Source organism: Alternaria alternata, assembly GCF_001642055.1.
Source record: "Alternaria alternata strain SRC1lrK2f unplaced genomic scaffold CC77scaffold_10, whole genome shotgun sequence".
NCBI classification, from domain to species: Eukaryota; Fungi; Ascomycota; class Dothideomycetes; order Pleosporales; family Pleosporaceae; genus Alternaria; species Alternaria alternata.
Window position 1 is genome coordinate 79585 of NW_017306199.1, and position 16470 is coordinate 96054.

Here is a 16470-nt window from a genome sequence, read left to right on the forward strand (position 1 = left end):
ATCTTCTGAGGAACAAGGCAAGGTCATATTATCAACTCATGAGAGCTAGGTATCCTTAAGGTTTAGAGTACAACGATGTGTGCAAGAAAAAGGGTGCTTATTAATAAGTCCATTCATCAGAATAATCTATACATAATACTCTTCTTCTTTATGTAGATAAGCACTCTTTCCTCCTTGCATCCCTTACTTGCCAGCATCTTCCCAATCCGCCACGCACGCGTACACACATTCCAACCTAGCTCAAATCGAATCCAGCGCCCGAGAAGACGCTGTACAAAAGCTTCTCCTTCAGCGTCTCCTCATCTTCATACATTGGCAACTTCAACAAGTTAACACACGTACTCGTACTCGGCAACCTACTCTGATCCCTCCCCGCATCCCTAATACTGAACCTCGGATTCAGCGTCCCGAAACCCAACAACGGCGCCCTCGGCGTACTCGTCACAAACTTGAGCACAGCCCGTCGTTCATCGTCACTCATTTCCTTCATGACTTTCCAGAGGAGTTGGATGGTGGGGTGTTCGAGTCCGTCGTCGCCGATCACATAGGTGCCGCCGTAAATGGTGTTGCGGCGTAGGTCGTCAATGTCGATTTGTGTGCGGGTTCCTGAGATGAGGGTTTGGAGTTCAGAGGCGTTGAACATGGAGAGCCACGAGGGTTGGATCATTGTACTCAGACCACGTAGGAAGGCGGCGGTTTGGGCGTACGGTTGGTTTTGCAGGCGGTGACGCGCCATGTAGCTAATGTAGACGAGGCGGTTTTGATTAGTGACGGGGGTGTTGGAGCCATCGGGTTTCAGGTCCTTGGTTATGGCTTTGGTCTTCTTGGGTGAGGTTGTGTGGTCAACGACAACCGTGTCGGTGACGGTGAAGTTGAGGGAGAAATCTTCGACGTCGCCGGGGTAGGTTTTGAGCTTGTGCAGGCCTTGGTAGAGTTCTTCGTCTAGGTCACGGAGATCGTTGAGCGTGGGGCGGTAGCCAGATTCGTTGGGGGCGGAGCCCGTGCCGCCTGTTAGAGCCCATTTGCGGAGGAAGAAGGGGGCGAAGTTGACGTCTACCAAGATACCTTCATAGAGACATTTGCCGATGATGCGGCCGAGGAACTCGTAGCGTTGGAGAAGCTCGGTAATTTGTGCGCGGTATTCCTGAGAGCCCTCACGGATGCCGGCTTGGCGGAGGGCTTCTTTGTGTTCTTCGAGGGCGGCTGGATTAGGGTAAAGGAGGTGCTGGTCGTTTTCGACAAACATGTCAATGTAGTCTGTTGGCATGAACGCTCGGCTGGTAACACTGGTTAGAAACTCCTTGGTGACTCCGCCGCCATCGATGCCAGCTTCAGGAGCGCCAAACTGATCCATAAAGGTAATCTGGATTGGCTCCTTCAAGCCTTGGCCCAACTCATAAAACTGCTCAAAAGCATCATCGAACTCGTTCTCTCTCCTGATCCTTGCAGTATGTTTCTCCAACTGACTTCGTGCGTTTGGCTGCTGCATCGTTCTGAATCGCCAGAATTCTGGATCCGCAGACCCTCTTCGTTTGATCATGTCTAATTTGACAAACTCGCGGAAGATCTGGACTCGAGTGGTAAAGGGTATAAAGAAGGGCATATTTTGCAAAATTTCGAGACGAGGCGCCACCGCTTGCAGGTACCGTCTCCGCGAAGCCTTGCGCTGCTGCCGTTGTAGCTTCTCCAAGCGTCGTTGCTGTTGCGTTCGACTAGTGCCAATGAGCTGTGGCGTATCATCAAACTCCTCTTCTTCTAGGTCATCGAGATCGTCTGCGTCTTCCTCTTGGATCTTATGTCGCGATTCCTCCTCTTCAACTACGGCAGGAATGAATCCAGTCATGTCGAACCGCGAAACCATCAACCAGTGGTCTGCAGGCAGGAACTTACGTCGCGAGTCCCGTTCGTACACCATACGGAGCAATCCAGTGACTAGACCTTTCACGTAATCGATCCTCAAACCTGCGACACCACCTATCGATGGCTCAGCATGCTCTTTCTGGGCTTGGCTGTCCATTACTTGCGGATTGAAGTAGTTGAGACTTGTACCATTGCTTCTAGTGTCCTCGTCTGAATTTGTAATGTCTACTGCGTTAAAGTAAAGTGTGAAACCGAGGTTCTTGAGGAAGGTTGTTAGATCCTTTACTTCAGTCAAGGGTAAGCCACTGTCGCGGATTTGACCAGAGTATACGTCCTTTTGTCCAGACGTGAAGAATTCCTCATCATCAGTGACTTTAAGCACAAAGGTGTATAGTTCCAAGAACACAAGGATAACCCGCCACTCATCGGTAGTGGTTGCATCGCGGTCGACTTGCTGCTGCGCTGGCTGCCAGAAACCGTGATGTGTCAGTCCAGACGTTCCCGGGCGGTCGGAGCCGTTCATGTTCGTTGACTTTGGCTTCAAAAGTCCAATAGCTGCCCTGGAGTCCTTGAAGATTGTGCTGAAGACTGATGATCGTTTCGACGCCTCCCAGAAGTACCTGATCGCCGGAAGCTTCTTTGTACTCTTTTCAGATGCTTCCGAAGGACCAATGTACAGCCACATCCGTATTTCGTCACCTCGACGGGGGAAGAATCGAAGTAATGCGAGGGCGTAGTTTGCGAGCTGGCGTGCTTCATCAACCTTCTCATCGTCCGAAGCTTCGGCTGACTGCGAAGATCCGGCTAGAAGACTGCCAATGCCTTCCTGATGTACCAGCGAGCCGACTTGCTCTTTCAAGAAACCAGACACTATTTCGGAGTCTTGTTCGATACCATCTTCCGAAAGCTCGGCGATTGGATGACCATCGTCAACGATGTTGACTGGTAGAGAGTTCAATAGAACGGAGACTACGGCTACGAAATCTTTGTGGATAGCGTACGCTTCAGGAGTGTCAAAGTTATGAGCGTAGCGGTGAAAGTAGATGAAGTTTCCCAGCAAACGCAGTCGACTTGACGTGCTCTTCAATTCGGCTTTGCTTTGCAGTCCTGCCCTCTTAGAGAGAGTTGCCAATGCGTTTGCGAGCAATTTGTAGTTGATTGAGTCGGCGAGCGAGTCGCGGAACTTGTGTAGGCACGGTGGTGTCGAGTCTGATGCTAGTAGCGGGAGAGTCAAGAGATGTATGCCAAAGGCTTCGTAAGCGTCTAGTGTGTATCCGGTTACCCGCTTCATTGGCGAGATAGCTGCCCTTGCTATGATTTCGCTCACATCTGATCCGTCACTTTGCGCTTCAAGTATTGAGGTAAATGTGGACACGACGTGCGCGAGGGCGCGGTAGAAGTTTTGGGCGTTTTGGGACGTTTCGGCGGGTATCTGGTCTGCGAGGAAGTGTAACACAACCACAGAGGGTCTAATCTGTTGCCATTGCACTGTCGAGGTCTTCTGAAGCTGCCGTTCTATAGCGACGAGCAATATCCGCTGCAGCCTCAAATATGCCCACGGCCATGGTCCGCTCGAAGCAATGCCCAGCTTCTTGACTGCTTCCATCTGTCGCGATGCATAGTGTTGTATCCGTCTCAGATCGTCATCACTCCGTGAGGAAGCGAAGCGGAGCAGCCGTTGTAGCTGGGCCAGGGCCTCCTCCTCGGAGCTGTATGCCACGGCATGCGAAGAGCCACCCGACTCTTCTGCCCGATCCCATGCCCCCCGTAGCTCGTCGGCCACATCTCTCCTGGCGGAGTGACCCCGCCATACCTTCTGTATCCGCTTGGCCGCATTCAGCGTATCTCGTTCCCGTTGTCGTTGCACTCGATCTTGTTGTGCACGGTCGAGGGCGGCTTGGGATCCGGCGCCGGAGCCGGGAGGACCGAAGGGGTTTGTCTTCTTTCCGCCGAGGTTCACCTGACGCGCCTTTCGCGTGTTGCCGGTGAAACTCGTGAACATGGTGGCGGGGCCCGTCGAGTGAGGCGATTCCGAGACGACGAATCGGGATGTGAACAGATGGAGTCCAGGTGAGGGTGTACTCTCGTTGTATCCGAGGTTGGTGCTAGTTGGCCAGACTGCGAAGAGAGTATCAGATTAGTCGTGCATGTATCGCGCAATGATTATGATTGTGAATGTCGACGAGGCCAGCAAAGGCAGCGTTCGACCAGCGCAGGGCGTTATCGTGATCCTTCTAAAAGACAAGTGGTGCCCTGGGAGTCGTAATTCGTGTCTATAAGGGAGAAGCCAGGTGTTCGCCTTCGACCAGCTTCGACGAGTGTCGAGTGGTGATGATGATGGAGCAACCAAGTAGTAGTCAGCAACGCCGCGCCCGACACGTCCGTGCACCTGCCGTCATCGCGTCGCGCTTCAACACTCCACCAGAATTGTGAACACCGCTTTACCAGACGACGCGAAAACAACCCTCCACTCAGGTACCGTGGACATCTACAGACTCTTGAGCAACGCACATACATTCTCTCCAGGAAAACACACGAGTTTTTCGGCAGCAATACCGCGCACCAAAGCACAAATTCAATGAGCGTCGCAAAACACTAGGCGGGCAACGGTAATGCTTGAAGGCGATACTGATCCTCTTTTCTATCGTCAAATACCTCATTAATGATCTAGGCAACTACCTCAAAGCTTGCTACCTTACTCTGGATGTGTTGAAGGGTCGATTTGGCCCACGATTGTACCCCCGGTCGTTCATGTGCATTGGTGAACGATCCCGAGACACAAGCTGCTTATACGCCGTCCCGTCTTCAATTCCCTTATTTGCATCTTTCTTCTTTCTCTCAAAAGCCTCAGTCAGTACGTTCATGAAGATCGTGATAAGGATTCCCATTGCGATCAATCCGCCAGAGTCCCAGATGATCATCTCAGTGTTCGGACTTTGCATCCAACCAGACTCGTCCACCCAGCTGCGCATCCTATAAACGCGGACCCAGCAAAAGATCGACGTGAAGATAGGCTAGAATAGTACGACTAACCAGTACACAAAAACAAAGAAGTCGTGTGTACCCGACCGAGGTTTTGGTTGGCGGTTGCGGGATTTGCGAGATAGGAAGCGGATGGCAGTGTTAATGTGCGCCGAAAAACAGGCGGCAGCCAGGACGATGAACATGATCCTGTCGGGTGCTGGCCACAACCAGTTGGGTTGTGCTGTGCCGAAGCCGAGGTCTGCCTGGCTCTTGTGCTCCTGCTCTATTGCCGCAGACCGTAGTGTTCCTTCGAGCAAGCAGGCCACTGGGAGTAGGATGGCACTATCCTTGCCCGGAAGCTGCATCGGGTTGAAGGGGGCGTAGTTGGCTTTCCTAAAGATGGTCAAACCGACGCCAATGAAAGCTCCAATGGAGAGAATCAGTCGGAATGCTGCTGCAAGGGGATTCCGCCAGTAACTCCGTAATAGTGCGACGGACATCGTAATAACAGACAAAGCAATCAGCATCTGACTGGCGGTTACGGTGAAGTGGTAGCTTGTCAGCGTACACTTATCCCGACCAGCAAAACTGAGCAGGAACCCCCCTACGAAGATGGTCTGAGTGTCTGCAACACCCAAGACAATTGTTCGGCCTGCTGCGCGCATCTTATTTCTCCAAGACGGCTCTGCGTTCGTGTTCCCGACACCTTTGCCACGTTTGTTTCTGACCCAACCGGAGACTTTGGTATATGCGATAAACACATCGACCATTACAACGACGAAGAACGGCACCATTGCGAACCATATCTGACAGCGTTAGTGCTACATCTACCGGTATCTGTTTCAACTCACTCCAATGCCAGCTATCCCAGGTTGCGGCTCCATCGTCCCCCTTGTAACATTACCAATCGAAAAAAGTTCGTGGTTTGCGTTGAATGTTAGGTTGCAAGCCTGGGTCAAATTGATGTTCTCAGCCTGGCAAACCTCTACCACGGCGAATTGGAAAGGACTTCCAGATACAGTCCTTAAAAAACCAAAGCTGTTACCCATACTGACAGATGCTAGTTGCAGCAAGGCTAGATCGATGCCGGATTGTGGATGATTTTCTGTCGCAACTCTCAGTAACAATAAAGCTTTTATCTCAATACACAAGGCTATGAGGCTGAACATGGGGGGCCAAAAGATTTCGCCAAGCCCGTGAACACGAGCGGATCTCAAGAATAGGCGCTGAGCACCAAGGCTGAGCTCTTGCATCCAACTGCATCAACACTCATTGGAAGCCTTGTGTGTTATGCTAACACATGCGTATGCATCAGCAGACAGTGTGGAACCCTTTCAAACCACACAATCACGCGCGCGCGAAAGAGACAAGGCTGACCCAACAAGGCTACAGTAGTCACCAACTGCATCTTTCATCCCCAAAACTCCTTCAAATCCTCAGCCCTCCACTTCGTACTCCACCCCGATTGCTTCTCAATCTTCTCCAACAGCTGCAAAATCGCCTTCTGCTCACTCTCATGACTCATCCACTGGCCCGCAATCCACAACGGCTGTATCGCATTCGTCCACGCAGCATGATCATCGTTGCTAATCGAAATCCCGCAGATTTGGCGCGCGTGCCAGAAGATGGAGTTGGGCTTGGGTGTGACGATAACGCCTGAAGGCTTGTGTCGGAGCAGCAAGATACACGCCGTATGATGGAGTTGGTTACCAGACATGGCGGCCGGGTTGCTGTACAGGATCTTGGGAAAAGGGGATTCGGAGGTCGAGAAGCAAGATATGGGTAGCATTTCGGCCGGTCGGGCGGCGTACCATGCAGAGACGTGAGACCAGAGTCGAGTCCATCGCGCTGTGTAGGCTTCATCTGTGTCTGCGCATGTGGGCGGTGTAGCGCCAACTCTCCCAGCTAGATTTGAATGGAAAGCCAGTAAGTCGAGTATCTGCGCAATAAGATACACCGCTTCGCACGCGTGGACATTATATCCGCCGTCCACTCGGAAGCGCTCCACATCACCGTCAAGATCCATACCATCAGCCCAGTGCTCCACCGGTATAAGCGTTTTGGAAGATGCGATAAGCCCACCACAAACATCCATCCTCGCAAAGCACCAGAAGAGCGCTTGGTCGACACCGCCTGAGAAGCCATTGATGCCCACAGCTTCCAACAGATGTGCACACCCATCGAGATGCTGGTGCCAGGCTTTTGCCGACGAACTCAGCATCTCCAATACGCAGAGTACAACGCATGATGCTATTACGGGCGTGCTGCGCGTGTGTAGCTGTGGTAACACGAGTTGGATGGCTGTTTGGTACAGAGATAAACTCCTCTCCGTGTGCTTGCTGTTGTTCTTCCGCTCTATCTGACGTGCTGATAGTGCAAGTATGGAGTATCGCAAGTGGTCGTGAGACCGCGCTATAACGGGAAGTGTATGTCGAAAATGGCGTTCAGGATCGAATTTATCGATCCAAGGTGCGACTTCATCGAACCAATTTTTCCAGAGTGCGAATTCTTCTTCTGGGGATAACTGGGGGGCTGAGGGGTTTGTGGGAGTTTGTTCTTCGACTGCATTGATGCGAGTGGGGATCTCTGTGATGTGGCTCTCGGTGTCTGGGTTGTAGTCCGCATTAACTCCCCACACATGCTCGATGCGTGTGGGATCAGGCGTGGCTTGTCGAGTCGGCACATTGGATCTGACTTCCTGAATAAGGTGGTTTCGAAAAGTAGAATGCGCATCGAGATATGCTGAGCCTGGCAGGAATACGCTATCGTCTAGATACGTAGTGGCGACAGGACTGTGCCAGATGGACTCGAGATCTCCTGGAGCGGGCAGAGGAACATAATCAGTAGACCGGAGACTAGTAAGATTAGGCTCTGCAGCTGGGAAAGTCGGATTGTGCTGCCAGTTGAAATGTTCCTGATATGGTGTATCCTGGTCGTGCACCGTAGACGGCGACACGTCGTTGGGAGCAGTCGCTTGCTGACCATCAGATTGATCCGACACATCGAGATCGTCTCCTGGATCATAGTGCTGGTAGTCGCGTATAACCTCCGCGGTTACGTCTTTGATCCTAAAACGCGCGGGTGGTCGTCCCGGCGGTCGATGCAGCGATGATGGTTCGACGCCTAGAGCGTTTTCAGCCCGGAAGGTGAGGCGAGAGGCCCATTCACATTTTTCGCTCCTGCTACTGCAGCGGCCGCAGGTGGGTTTTGCTTCGTCGCATTTGCGTCTTTTTGCTTTGCAGTTGATGCATCTGGAGATGGCGTTAGTCTTATTATCAGTTTTGGCATGTCGAGGGTGGGATTAACCCGTGTCGTGTTCTTGCCCTTTTTGTACCTCGTCTGAGCAGGCTGCTTTCATCTGCCATTTGATGCACCAGAGAAAGAGGCAAGTCAATAGATAGGTAGAGATCCAGAATTGCCGGTCTTGATTGAATGGTGTAGATCAGGTGTCGGCTGTTTTCATGGCGCGGACCGAGCTGCCACTGCCGGAAGATACACTATGTGGAGACCCCGCATTTACACGCATAGCGCGTTGAATCAGGGTAGATAGGGTCTTTATATATCCAAAACAACAATGTTTGTCAAGATAGTCTATTTTGTTCAATTCTATAGATGATCACTGCGACGTGTTGCTGACATTGACGCCGGCTCGCTTCGGAAGGCGAGACATAACATATCGAAGGCGCCTAGGTAACTCCACTTCTCCAGTCCAAACCATGTAACAGATCGCCGATACAAGAAAGCAGTACGAGTTTGTAACTTGAAGTATCTCCCATCGCGCATTGTGGGTAACGGCAGCTACACGTGCTGTTCCTGCTCGCCTCGTTCGTGTGCGTCCACATTCCATGGAGCACTACGGCTGAAAAGGCATATGACACAATTTTCCTGGCGAGATCTTGCGCTCCTGACTCATTTCTAGTCGATCCATACAATCGCATTCAGGGCCTTGGTGGTTGCGGTCATATTTGACAAGGGCCCATTGGCGGAGACGGTATTCTTCTCCGGGCTCACAACCACCACCCGCGTATGATGTCTCACCGTCATCCTCTTCGTCTCGGCCCTCTTCATTCCCTTCACCACAGCCGTGAAGAATCTTCTGAGGGTCAGCTGGTGGGGTTAGTAGTCCCTATGGATTATCCGGTCTCGGAGTGTCTGGTGCGCCATCCTTGATACTGGCTTGGTCTTTTCATGCTTCTTGCTCGATGATTACCAATTCTGGGATGGAAATTGCAGTTGTCGAAAGACGATTGTATCAATCTCAGTCGAGGTTCTTTTCTAGTGACGACTCGGTGGATTGGGTTGAATATTCCATGATTTTTGGAAAGCAGTGCTGGATAAATGCTTCGAATGAGAGTATCGACTATGCGCAACGCATAGCTGGCGCGCATTTGCGCGAGAATGCGTGCTATTGCTGCTTCGAGTTGCCAATAAGGCACAGGGAATTATTTACACTTTCTACTATACTTTTATTGCTAATTGACATGGAAGCTACAAGACTCCTTTTTCTTGATGATGCACCCAATCTGTTTGCTAATGGCCATGCGGACATCGCGATCTCCGAATTTCTATACCATGATCTTGCACAATGCTGCCACGAACTTCAGGTGAAGGGGTTGCAACGCCGATATCAGAGGTGTTGTAGAAGTCTTGCGGAGGTCTTGCTGGTGCTGTAGGGTCGAGAGACCCCACGCTCGGCAAACCTGCCTCAGACTCTGGTGGGGTGAAAGAACGTTAGTGGGGCAGGGCTCGCGACGTCATGTTCGAGCTGGGCAAGCTCCACCGACCATCTGTACATGCGGACTGCTGTCGTCCGAAGAAATTCATAAGAACCCCGAGTCCGTATTGCGCGCTTAGAGAATAACAAGAAGTTCTCTGTACATACGCATCAAGCTTCACCACATTAGCAACCCAGTCAGAATGCCGGGAGACGGAGATGACCGCGCTGCGCTCGTCAACCGACAGCTGCCAGAGATGACACTGTCAACAGCAGACAACCCTCTCACAGCGCCCAAACCACCCCCACACGACCTTTCTACCGCACAAAGAGCTCAGTATAGGTTCCAGGTCAAGGGAAACGCAGTTAGTACGTGAACGCCTGCAAGGTAGCACACTCGCCTGTTCCACCCCATGCACTATACACTTGAACGTCCGGCTAACCAATTATGTCCTAGTCACTGGCGGCGCGGGTACACTTGCACTTGAAGCCGCAGAGGCCCTCCTCGAACATGGAGCTACAGGCTTGGCTCTATGGGACATGAACCCCGATCAAGCTTTCGAAAGCGTCAAGAAACTACACGCCAAGTTTCCCCACGCGCGAATCATGACCGAAGCCGTCGATGTACGCGATGAGAAAGCCATCGCATCGGCTGTAGAAAGCTCGGTCAAGGTGCTGGGCAGTATAGACATGCTATGCTGCTTCGCGGGCGTCGTAGGCTGCACACACGCCATAGAGATGGCGGCCGACGAATGGCGGCGCACGCACGACATCAATCTCACAGGCTCTTTTCTCTGCGCGCAGGCTGTTGCGAAGCAATTGCGCGCTCAAGGGACTGGAGGGAGCATTACCTTTACTGCGAGTATTTCTGCGCATCATACAAACTACCCACAGCCGCAATGTGCATATAACTCGTCCAAGACAGCGTTGCTATCGCTGGCAAAGAGCTTGGCTGCTGAGTGGAGTAGCTATGGCATCAGAGTTAACTGCTTGAGCCCAGGCTACATGGACACGATACTTAACGACGGTGATGGTTTAATTAGAGCGCGCAAGAGCTGGAATGAGAGGAATCCGATGGGCCGTATGGGTCATCCGTGGGAACTGACAGGGCCCTTGGTGTTGCTATGTAGTAACGCAGGACGGTATATAAATGGAACAGACATCATCGTGGACGGGGGAGCCATGGTGTTCTGATCGAAGGAAACATTGGCTCATCCCTCAAACAATTCTTAATTCCTACAACTGTTCCATCAAACCAAGTCTGTCGAACCAAGCAAGATAGTCTTGAGGACGTGGTCATTCCTGACCGTATAGCACTAAGCGGCGCGAAGTCGCCTGACCGGAGCACTTTGCCTCAATGAAAGACCTTCCTACTGTGGAGCCAAAATGGACTGACATGTCTTTTAGTCTAATGGTCATCGAAGCTTATAATGTTCTCTGACAACTGTCTCTGAGCGCTTCGTCCAACATGAGCCACCCTAATGAAATGGCATGGCAACAAGCGTACGAAACGCTCAGGGCACGTTTTGAGATTGAGTATTCGCAACACCGCGACCAGAATATTCCCATACAACGCATGGCGTATCTTATTGGCAAGCTAATTCCCAGCAAATTCGACTTCGTCACTCGTCAGATATGGCTACGACACCACGCTTCGAAGCTTGCCACTACGCCTGCGTCTCTACGAACAAACAAGGCGTGTCAAGGAACAGAAAGAGACCTTCTTGACGCATGCAAAACCCTAGGAATTAGCAACCACTTCCAAGTCCTAGCGCGGACAGGGCGTGGATGTTGGCATATTCTTGCCTTGCAAATGGATTCCCTTATGAGGCAGGCTCGAATTGGACGCTCTTGAGTAGACTGAGGGAGAAGGCAATGGAATCAAGGGATTCTGCATCAGCAGGAGGCAAAGGAGACGTCGTCGTGGGAATTGAGCCAGGGCAGAGCTTTGATGTGGAGACAGCGACGACTGTTAGAATTGGTGATCTACTTACGAAGCACAACTTCCCTCAATTATGAACCCAAGTACGAATACATTTAACTATCTATATTGAGACTCAACGATAGACAATACAGATTTGGGGAGCTTCTGGGTTCTGGGTTCCTGGATCTCTGACATGTGCAATTCTACAATACACTTAGTCTATAATTATACATCTGAATGTCTCTATAAATTGATCAGTCATGTCGGAAAGATGTAATTAATCGAGTTAAAAACATGACAACATAACCTTGGTGTGATTGCAGCCAAAGCTGTTGCCATGTCAGAAGAGGACATTGAACTTCCAGCCGACTTTGTAGACTCTCGCCCCAAACACGAACGCTGTGCCTGCGATGCAGAGAACACCAGAGAATACTTTGACTCCCGTCCATCTTCCATTCTCCCTGTCCAGGATCGCGCCAGCAATGGGCGACGTCGTTAACGCTCCAATGCTGTTGACGAAGAACACCAGTCCCGTCCTGAATCCAATTTGCTTTATTGGAGAAATTTGTGCTACCAGACCCGCAATCAGGGAGACATAAGCGCCGGAGAAGAATCCATATAAAACTGAATACGCGATATGTGCAGCATCGTTTCTGCCGGATGGAAGCCACAAGGCTAAGGTACTTGTTCCGGTGGCGAACGCGGCCAAGGTGAAGACGTTGTATTTTCCGATACGGTCGGCTAGATATCCGGTGAGGAGACGACCAAAGAGGCTGCGTGCAAAGCCGCCATTAGCCAATGCTTGAAGAAAGGAAATGGAAATTGGGGGGCGTACCTAGCAGCGTTGAACATGGCAACGAGGTATTGTGCTATACCTCGGCTCATCCCATTGGCTGTAGCTTCCACCACAAAGTAGTTGATTGGAATAAACATGCCGAATGTGAATAAACATAGTCCGGCGTTGAGAGCAAGGAATTCTGGCTCATGGAATGGCGCAACAAGTTGTTTTCTGGTAACAACCTGCCGATTGGGAGAAAATCGAGACTTGACAGTCAAGCAAGCGAGAACAAGCAAGAAGAGGATCAGAAAAGCAGCGATACGCAATGTCCATGCAAAACCCACGGACGGAATGAGGCGACTAGTCATGATGGGAAAGACGATGCCGCCGACGCTAGACCCAGTGGAAAGGATGCCATAGGCTATACCGCGTTTCTTATCGAACCAGCCGGCGATGGCATTTAGAGCTTCAGTGGGGTTAGAAACCGTAACTCTTATTATGATACTCACAAATTGAGACACTGACCTGGCTGGAATATAAGTGAAACACCGATAGCACTACAGACGCTTTGGGAAAGCATGATTTGATAGTACTCTGTTGAGATGGACGTCATCATCAATCCGAAGACATGGAGAAAGGACCCAATGAATATCAGGTATCGTGGCCCGTAACGATCGTAAAGTCTGCCAACGATTGGACCCTGAGTGACGATCAGAATCCTGTAGGTAGTCCACATGGATATGCATACTTACCATAGCGAACATGAAGAATATCTGCAAGGAGGGGATCCAGGATATTGTTCCTGGCGAATATTGCTGCAGAAGCTCTGTTTGATAGTACTGCTGAAAAGTGCCAATGCCTGGAAGAGACGCGTTGTCAGCGTCCAGAAGTGAGAGGGCAGTGTAATCAAATGAACATACTGTTGTTCCACCCGAAACTGCAGAAGGAGGTACACCAGGCACCAAACACTACTAGCCACGCATTCAGACCACCATCTGGAGCCTTACTCGAAGTCGATGCTAAGATAGGACCGGAGTTGGCCTTTCCATACGACTCGCCCATTGGTGGAGCCTGACTGATCCCCGGAGGCATCGCTTTGTGTAAATCGAACGTGCTGGTGATGCTGGAATCGTGAATAGACATGCTGGAGTGCAAAATTGGTCAAACGCTGAGAGTCCTGATCTTAGACACAAATAAAACTTCCCAGAGCTACGGCGTCGATGTTGTTGTTGATGTCGTCGTTAGTAGCGTAGCTTTTATAAGACAAGTCTAAGCTCACTTGCTGGTCCGTCGGAAACTTTACCATGACCGGAACAAAACGTTTTGTGATGCCTTATCTCGGCTCGGGCAGGATTGTGTTGTATGGCCTATAGTTGGTAAGCCAGCGTCGCAGAGCACAGCCAATCAAGTGGATCCACTATGATATGGCAGACATGCGTTCCCTTCAGCGCGGCGAACATTGCATCGCCGAGACAGCGCTTCTTGGACCACAAGCCAGTTTCAATTCCCAATTAGGTTCCGCATGTGCCGCCACTGGATCCAGGGAACGTGATCGGATGCGTCTAGTCCCGCAGCTTTTGCTTGGTATGGAGTTACTTTCCTAAACAAGACTAAGACTGAAGGATATGTGGGTATCAAGTAAGCAACTCAATCTGGTGATCACTCGCTACCAGTTCTTTACCAAAGCTCTTCGAATAGCTACAGTGGCACACGGTTGCGGAGTGTACGACATCTCCGAACACCGAATACGGGCCGAATACGGAGTGTATCTGTCTGTATGATGGATGACGGATGTTCACTCTGAGACATTGATATGTTGATGGTTATAAAAAGATAGGCCATATCGCTGATGAGTTCAGCTGTCTTCTGGCTATTATAAACACACAATCTCAGAACGCATATAGAGTCTGCACAATGGCAACCATTCACGGCTCCTACGAAGACCGCTTCAAGGCGGTGGCACTACTGCTACAGGCAAGCATCACAGACGGCAAGGATATAGGCGCTTCCATCTTCGTTAATATTAACGGCAAGGACGTTGTTAATATCTGGGGTGGCTACGTAGATGAGACGCGCACGCGCGAATGGCAAGAAGACACCCTCGTCAACGTCTGGTCAACTACGAAAACCGTTACCAGTCTCGCAGCACTTATTTGCATCGAACGAGGCCTCCTAGACCCGTTCGAAAAGGTCGCAAAGTACTGGCCCGAGTTCGCCGTGAACGGAAAAGAAGATATCGAAGTACGACATTTGCTGAGCCATGCGTCTGGCCTGTGCAGTTGGGCGCAGAAGGTAATAAATGTCCATGAACGAACTGCATGTGAGATATACACTGACTTTGTACACCTAAAATTAGGTTTCAGTACAGGACATCTGCAATTTGGACAAGGCAGTAAAGATGCTTGAGCAACAGGCGCCAATGCTCAAACCAGGCAGTGCGTCTGGATATCACGGGTTGACCATGGGTCCCCTCATCGGCGCCCTCGTATCTCGCGTCACAGGCAAACCTTTTGGGGATTTTGTCCAGGAAGAACTTGTACAGCCTCTAGGCGCAGATTTTCAGTACGGTGTCAAGGAAGCAGACTTGAGCCGTGTTGCCACCATCAGTGCGCCGCCTCCATGGCACTTGCCTGACAAGGAAGTTGACTACACTGATCCTTCTAATTCGTTGGGAAATCCGTCCATGGATGCAACCGAAGCCAACAAGCCCCTCTGGCGGTCTGCGGAACTCGCAGCATCGAACGGACATTCCAACGCTGCGGGCGTCGGGCGCATCATGTCGACCGTTTCGCTTGGAGGCATCAACGGCGGCCGGAAACTTCTCTCGCCTGCGACGATCGACCTCATCTTTCAGGAGCAGCAAAACGGACGCGACCTTGTCGTCGGCCAAAAAATCAGATGGGGCATAGGCTTTGCATTGACAGGAAAAGACACCATTATGGAATGGTTGCCCGAGGGTCGGGTCTGCACATGGGGAGGCTGGGGTGGAAGTGTGGTGATTATGGACGTAGAGCGGAAGCTGACGGTGACGTATATGATGAATAAAATGGACGCGACACTGTTGGGCGGTACTCGGACCAAGTCATACATCCAAGCCGTGTATGCAGCGTTGGGGGTGGCGCTGGAGCTACCGCCAGACGGGCAATAAAGATAGGCTTTACGAGAAAAGATGGTACTATGTGCTCGACGCCATCACTATCGATCTGATCCGAGGCGAAGTAGCGGCTAGCGGTAATGTTTCTTGCATCACGTAAAGAGCTTCAGTGGTTGCGTGGTTGGTGGAGCATGTGGAGATGAGCCTCATGTTCAGTGGGAAAGGGCAATGCTTCACCAGCATGTAACTGGTAGGCTTATCGCCAGCCTAGAGGTATACGCTGTTGGATCTTAGTCAGTATTAAATATAAAGTACTGCCTACACTTTTAGGGTCAGCTTTACATCGGTATGATCTCGGACATTGCTCAGAAAGAATGAGCCTCCTCGTATTCTAATTGAAATTATAAGGCGGTTGGCAGCCACTTCTTGGCCTCCTCAGAACGTGCCTAACGCTGTGATCTCTGACGCTATAAAATTGACTCACGCAGGACGTTCAAACCCAAAGCATTACGAACTTACTTCTCTCTTTTCCAAGATTGCAGACACCCCTCTACTCTATCATAAACCCCAACGTATAAATGTCCAATTCATCTCCACTTCCTCTAACCAACCCTCTCTTTTCTGCCTAGATCATCCTTGCATTCAACGAATTCTACCCCACAGCTCACTAGTAGCAACATTTTACTTTCCTTGACTAAAAGCCGCAACACTATCTGTCCCTAAAAGCTTGCGTATCGCTTAACATCGCTCTTTCGCCTATGCTAGGATACACACATAACAGAGACCACAATCCACTTCTCAACTACGGTGGTAATACCAAGGGATTTCCTCATCGATAAGGAAGATTGTAGGTTTGGGGGCGGGGCGGGCGGGGTGGGGGGGCAGGTTTTGTTGGGTAAGCTAGGAAATGAGGTGGAGAGGTTGTAGAGCAGGAGGGGCGAGTTGGTAGAATTGAGGCTGGGAGAGTGCTGGATAGGTTGAGGGTTGATCTGTTGTGAGTAGATGGTGTATATATATCTAGGGTACTGCTTATACAGGCAATGATAAACGTCCACGGTTTCGGGGAATTAGTAGTCGGGGTTAAAAGTCGGGGTATACAATGTGTATCGTCCCTTGCTATATTACTAACAAAACAC

At 50.8% G+C, this 16470-nt stretch overlaps 6 protein-coding genes across 6 annotated transcripts; 2 read left to right on the forward strand and 4 right to left on the reverse strand.

Annotated features, from left to right (window-relative positions):
* Positions 1 to 91: 91 nt before the first annotated feature.
* On the reverse strand, positions 92 to 4184 carry CC77DRAFT_962404 (E3 ubiquitin-protein ligase NEDD4). The gene has a single exon (XM_018535643.1). It carries the CDS (start codon positions 3860 to 3862, stop codon positions 236 to 238), a length of 3627 nt encoding a protein of 1208 aa, XP_018385939.1. The 5' UTR covers positions 3863 to 4184; the 3' UTR covers positions 92 to 235.
* Positions 4185 to 4550: 366 nt separating this feature from the next.
* CC77DRAFT_1061106 (hypothetical protein) lies at positions 4551 to 5873 on the reverse strand (the record flags this gene model as incomplete). The annotated part of the gene is made up of 3 exons (XM_018528390.1): positions 4551 to 4824; positions 4894 to 5630; positions 5676 to 5873. The coding sequence occupies 3 exons, from the start codon at positions 5871 to 5873 to the stop codon at positions 4551 to 4553; spliced, it is 1209 nt and encodes a 402-aa protein (XP_018385940.1).
* Positions 5874 to 6080: 207 nt separating this feature from the next.
* Positions 6081 to 8349, reverse strand: CC77DRAFT_64564 (hypothetical protein). Its single transcript, XM_018532602.1, has 2 exons — positions 8131 to 8349; positions 6081 to 8075 (listed from the first exon to the last, which is right to left on the reverse strand). The coding sequence occupies exons 1-2, from the start codon at positions 8187 to 8189 to the stop codon at positions 6236 to 6238; spliced, it is 1899 nt and encodes a 632-aa protein (XP_018385941.1). The 5' UTR covers positions 8190 to 8349; the 3' UTR covers positions 6081 to 6235.
* Positions 8350 to 9741: 1392 nt separating this feature from the next.
* On the forward strand, positions 9742 to 10732 carry CC77DRAFT_935368 (NAD(P)-binding protein; the record flags this gene model as incomplete). Its single annotated transcript, XM_018534438.1, has 2 exons — positions 9742 to 9907; positions 9996 to 10732. 2 exons carry the CDS (start codon positions 9742 to 9744, stop codon positions 10730 to 10732), a joined length of 903 nt encoding a protein of 300 aa, XP_018385942.1.
* A 1070-nt stretch (positions 10733 to 11802) lies between these two features.
* CC77DRAFT_1069977 (MFS general substrate transporter) lies at positions 11803 to 13555 on the reverse strand (the record flags this gene model as incomplete). Its single annotated transcript, XM_018529101.1, has 5 exons — positions 13161 to 13555; positions 12993 to 13099; positions 12766 to 12940; positions 12298 to 12706; positions 11803 to 12235 (listed from the first exon to the last, which is right to left on the reverse strand). The coding sequence occupies exons 1-5, from the start codon at positions 13381 to 13383 to the stop codon at positions 11803 to 11805; spliced, it is 1347 nt and encodes a 448-aa protein (XP_018385943.1). The 5' UTR covers positions 13384 to 13555.
* A 531-nt stretch (positions 13556 to 14086) lies between these two features.
* On the forward strand, positions 14087 to 15560 carry CC77DRAFT_1094582 (beta-lactamase). The gene is made up of 2 exons (XM_018529747.1): positions 14087 to 14532; positions 14597 to 15560. Exons 1-2 carry the CDS (start codon positions 14155 to 14157, stop codon positions 15386 to 15388), a joined length of 1170 nt encoding a protein of 389 aa, XP_018385944.1. The 5' UTR covers positions 14087 to 14154; the 3' UTR covers positions 15389 to 15560.
* Positions 15561 to 16470: the final 910 nt, after the last annotated feature.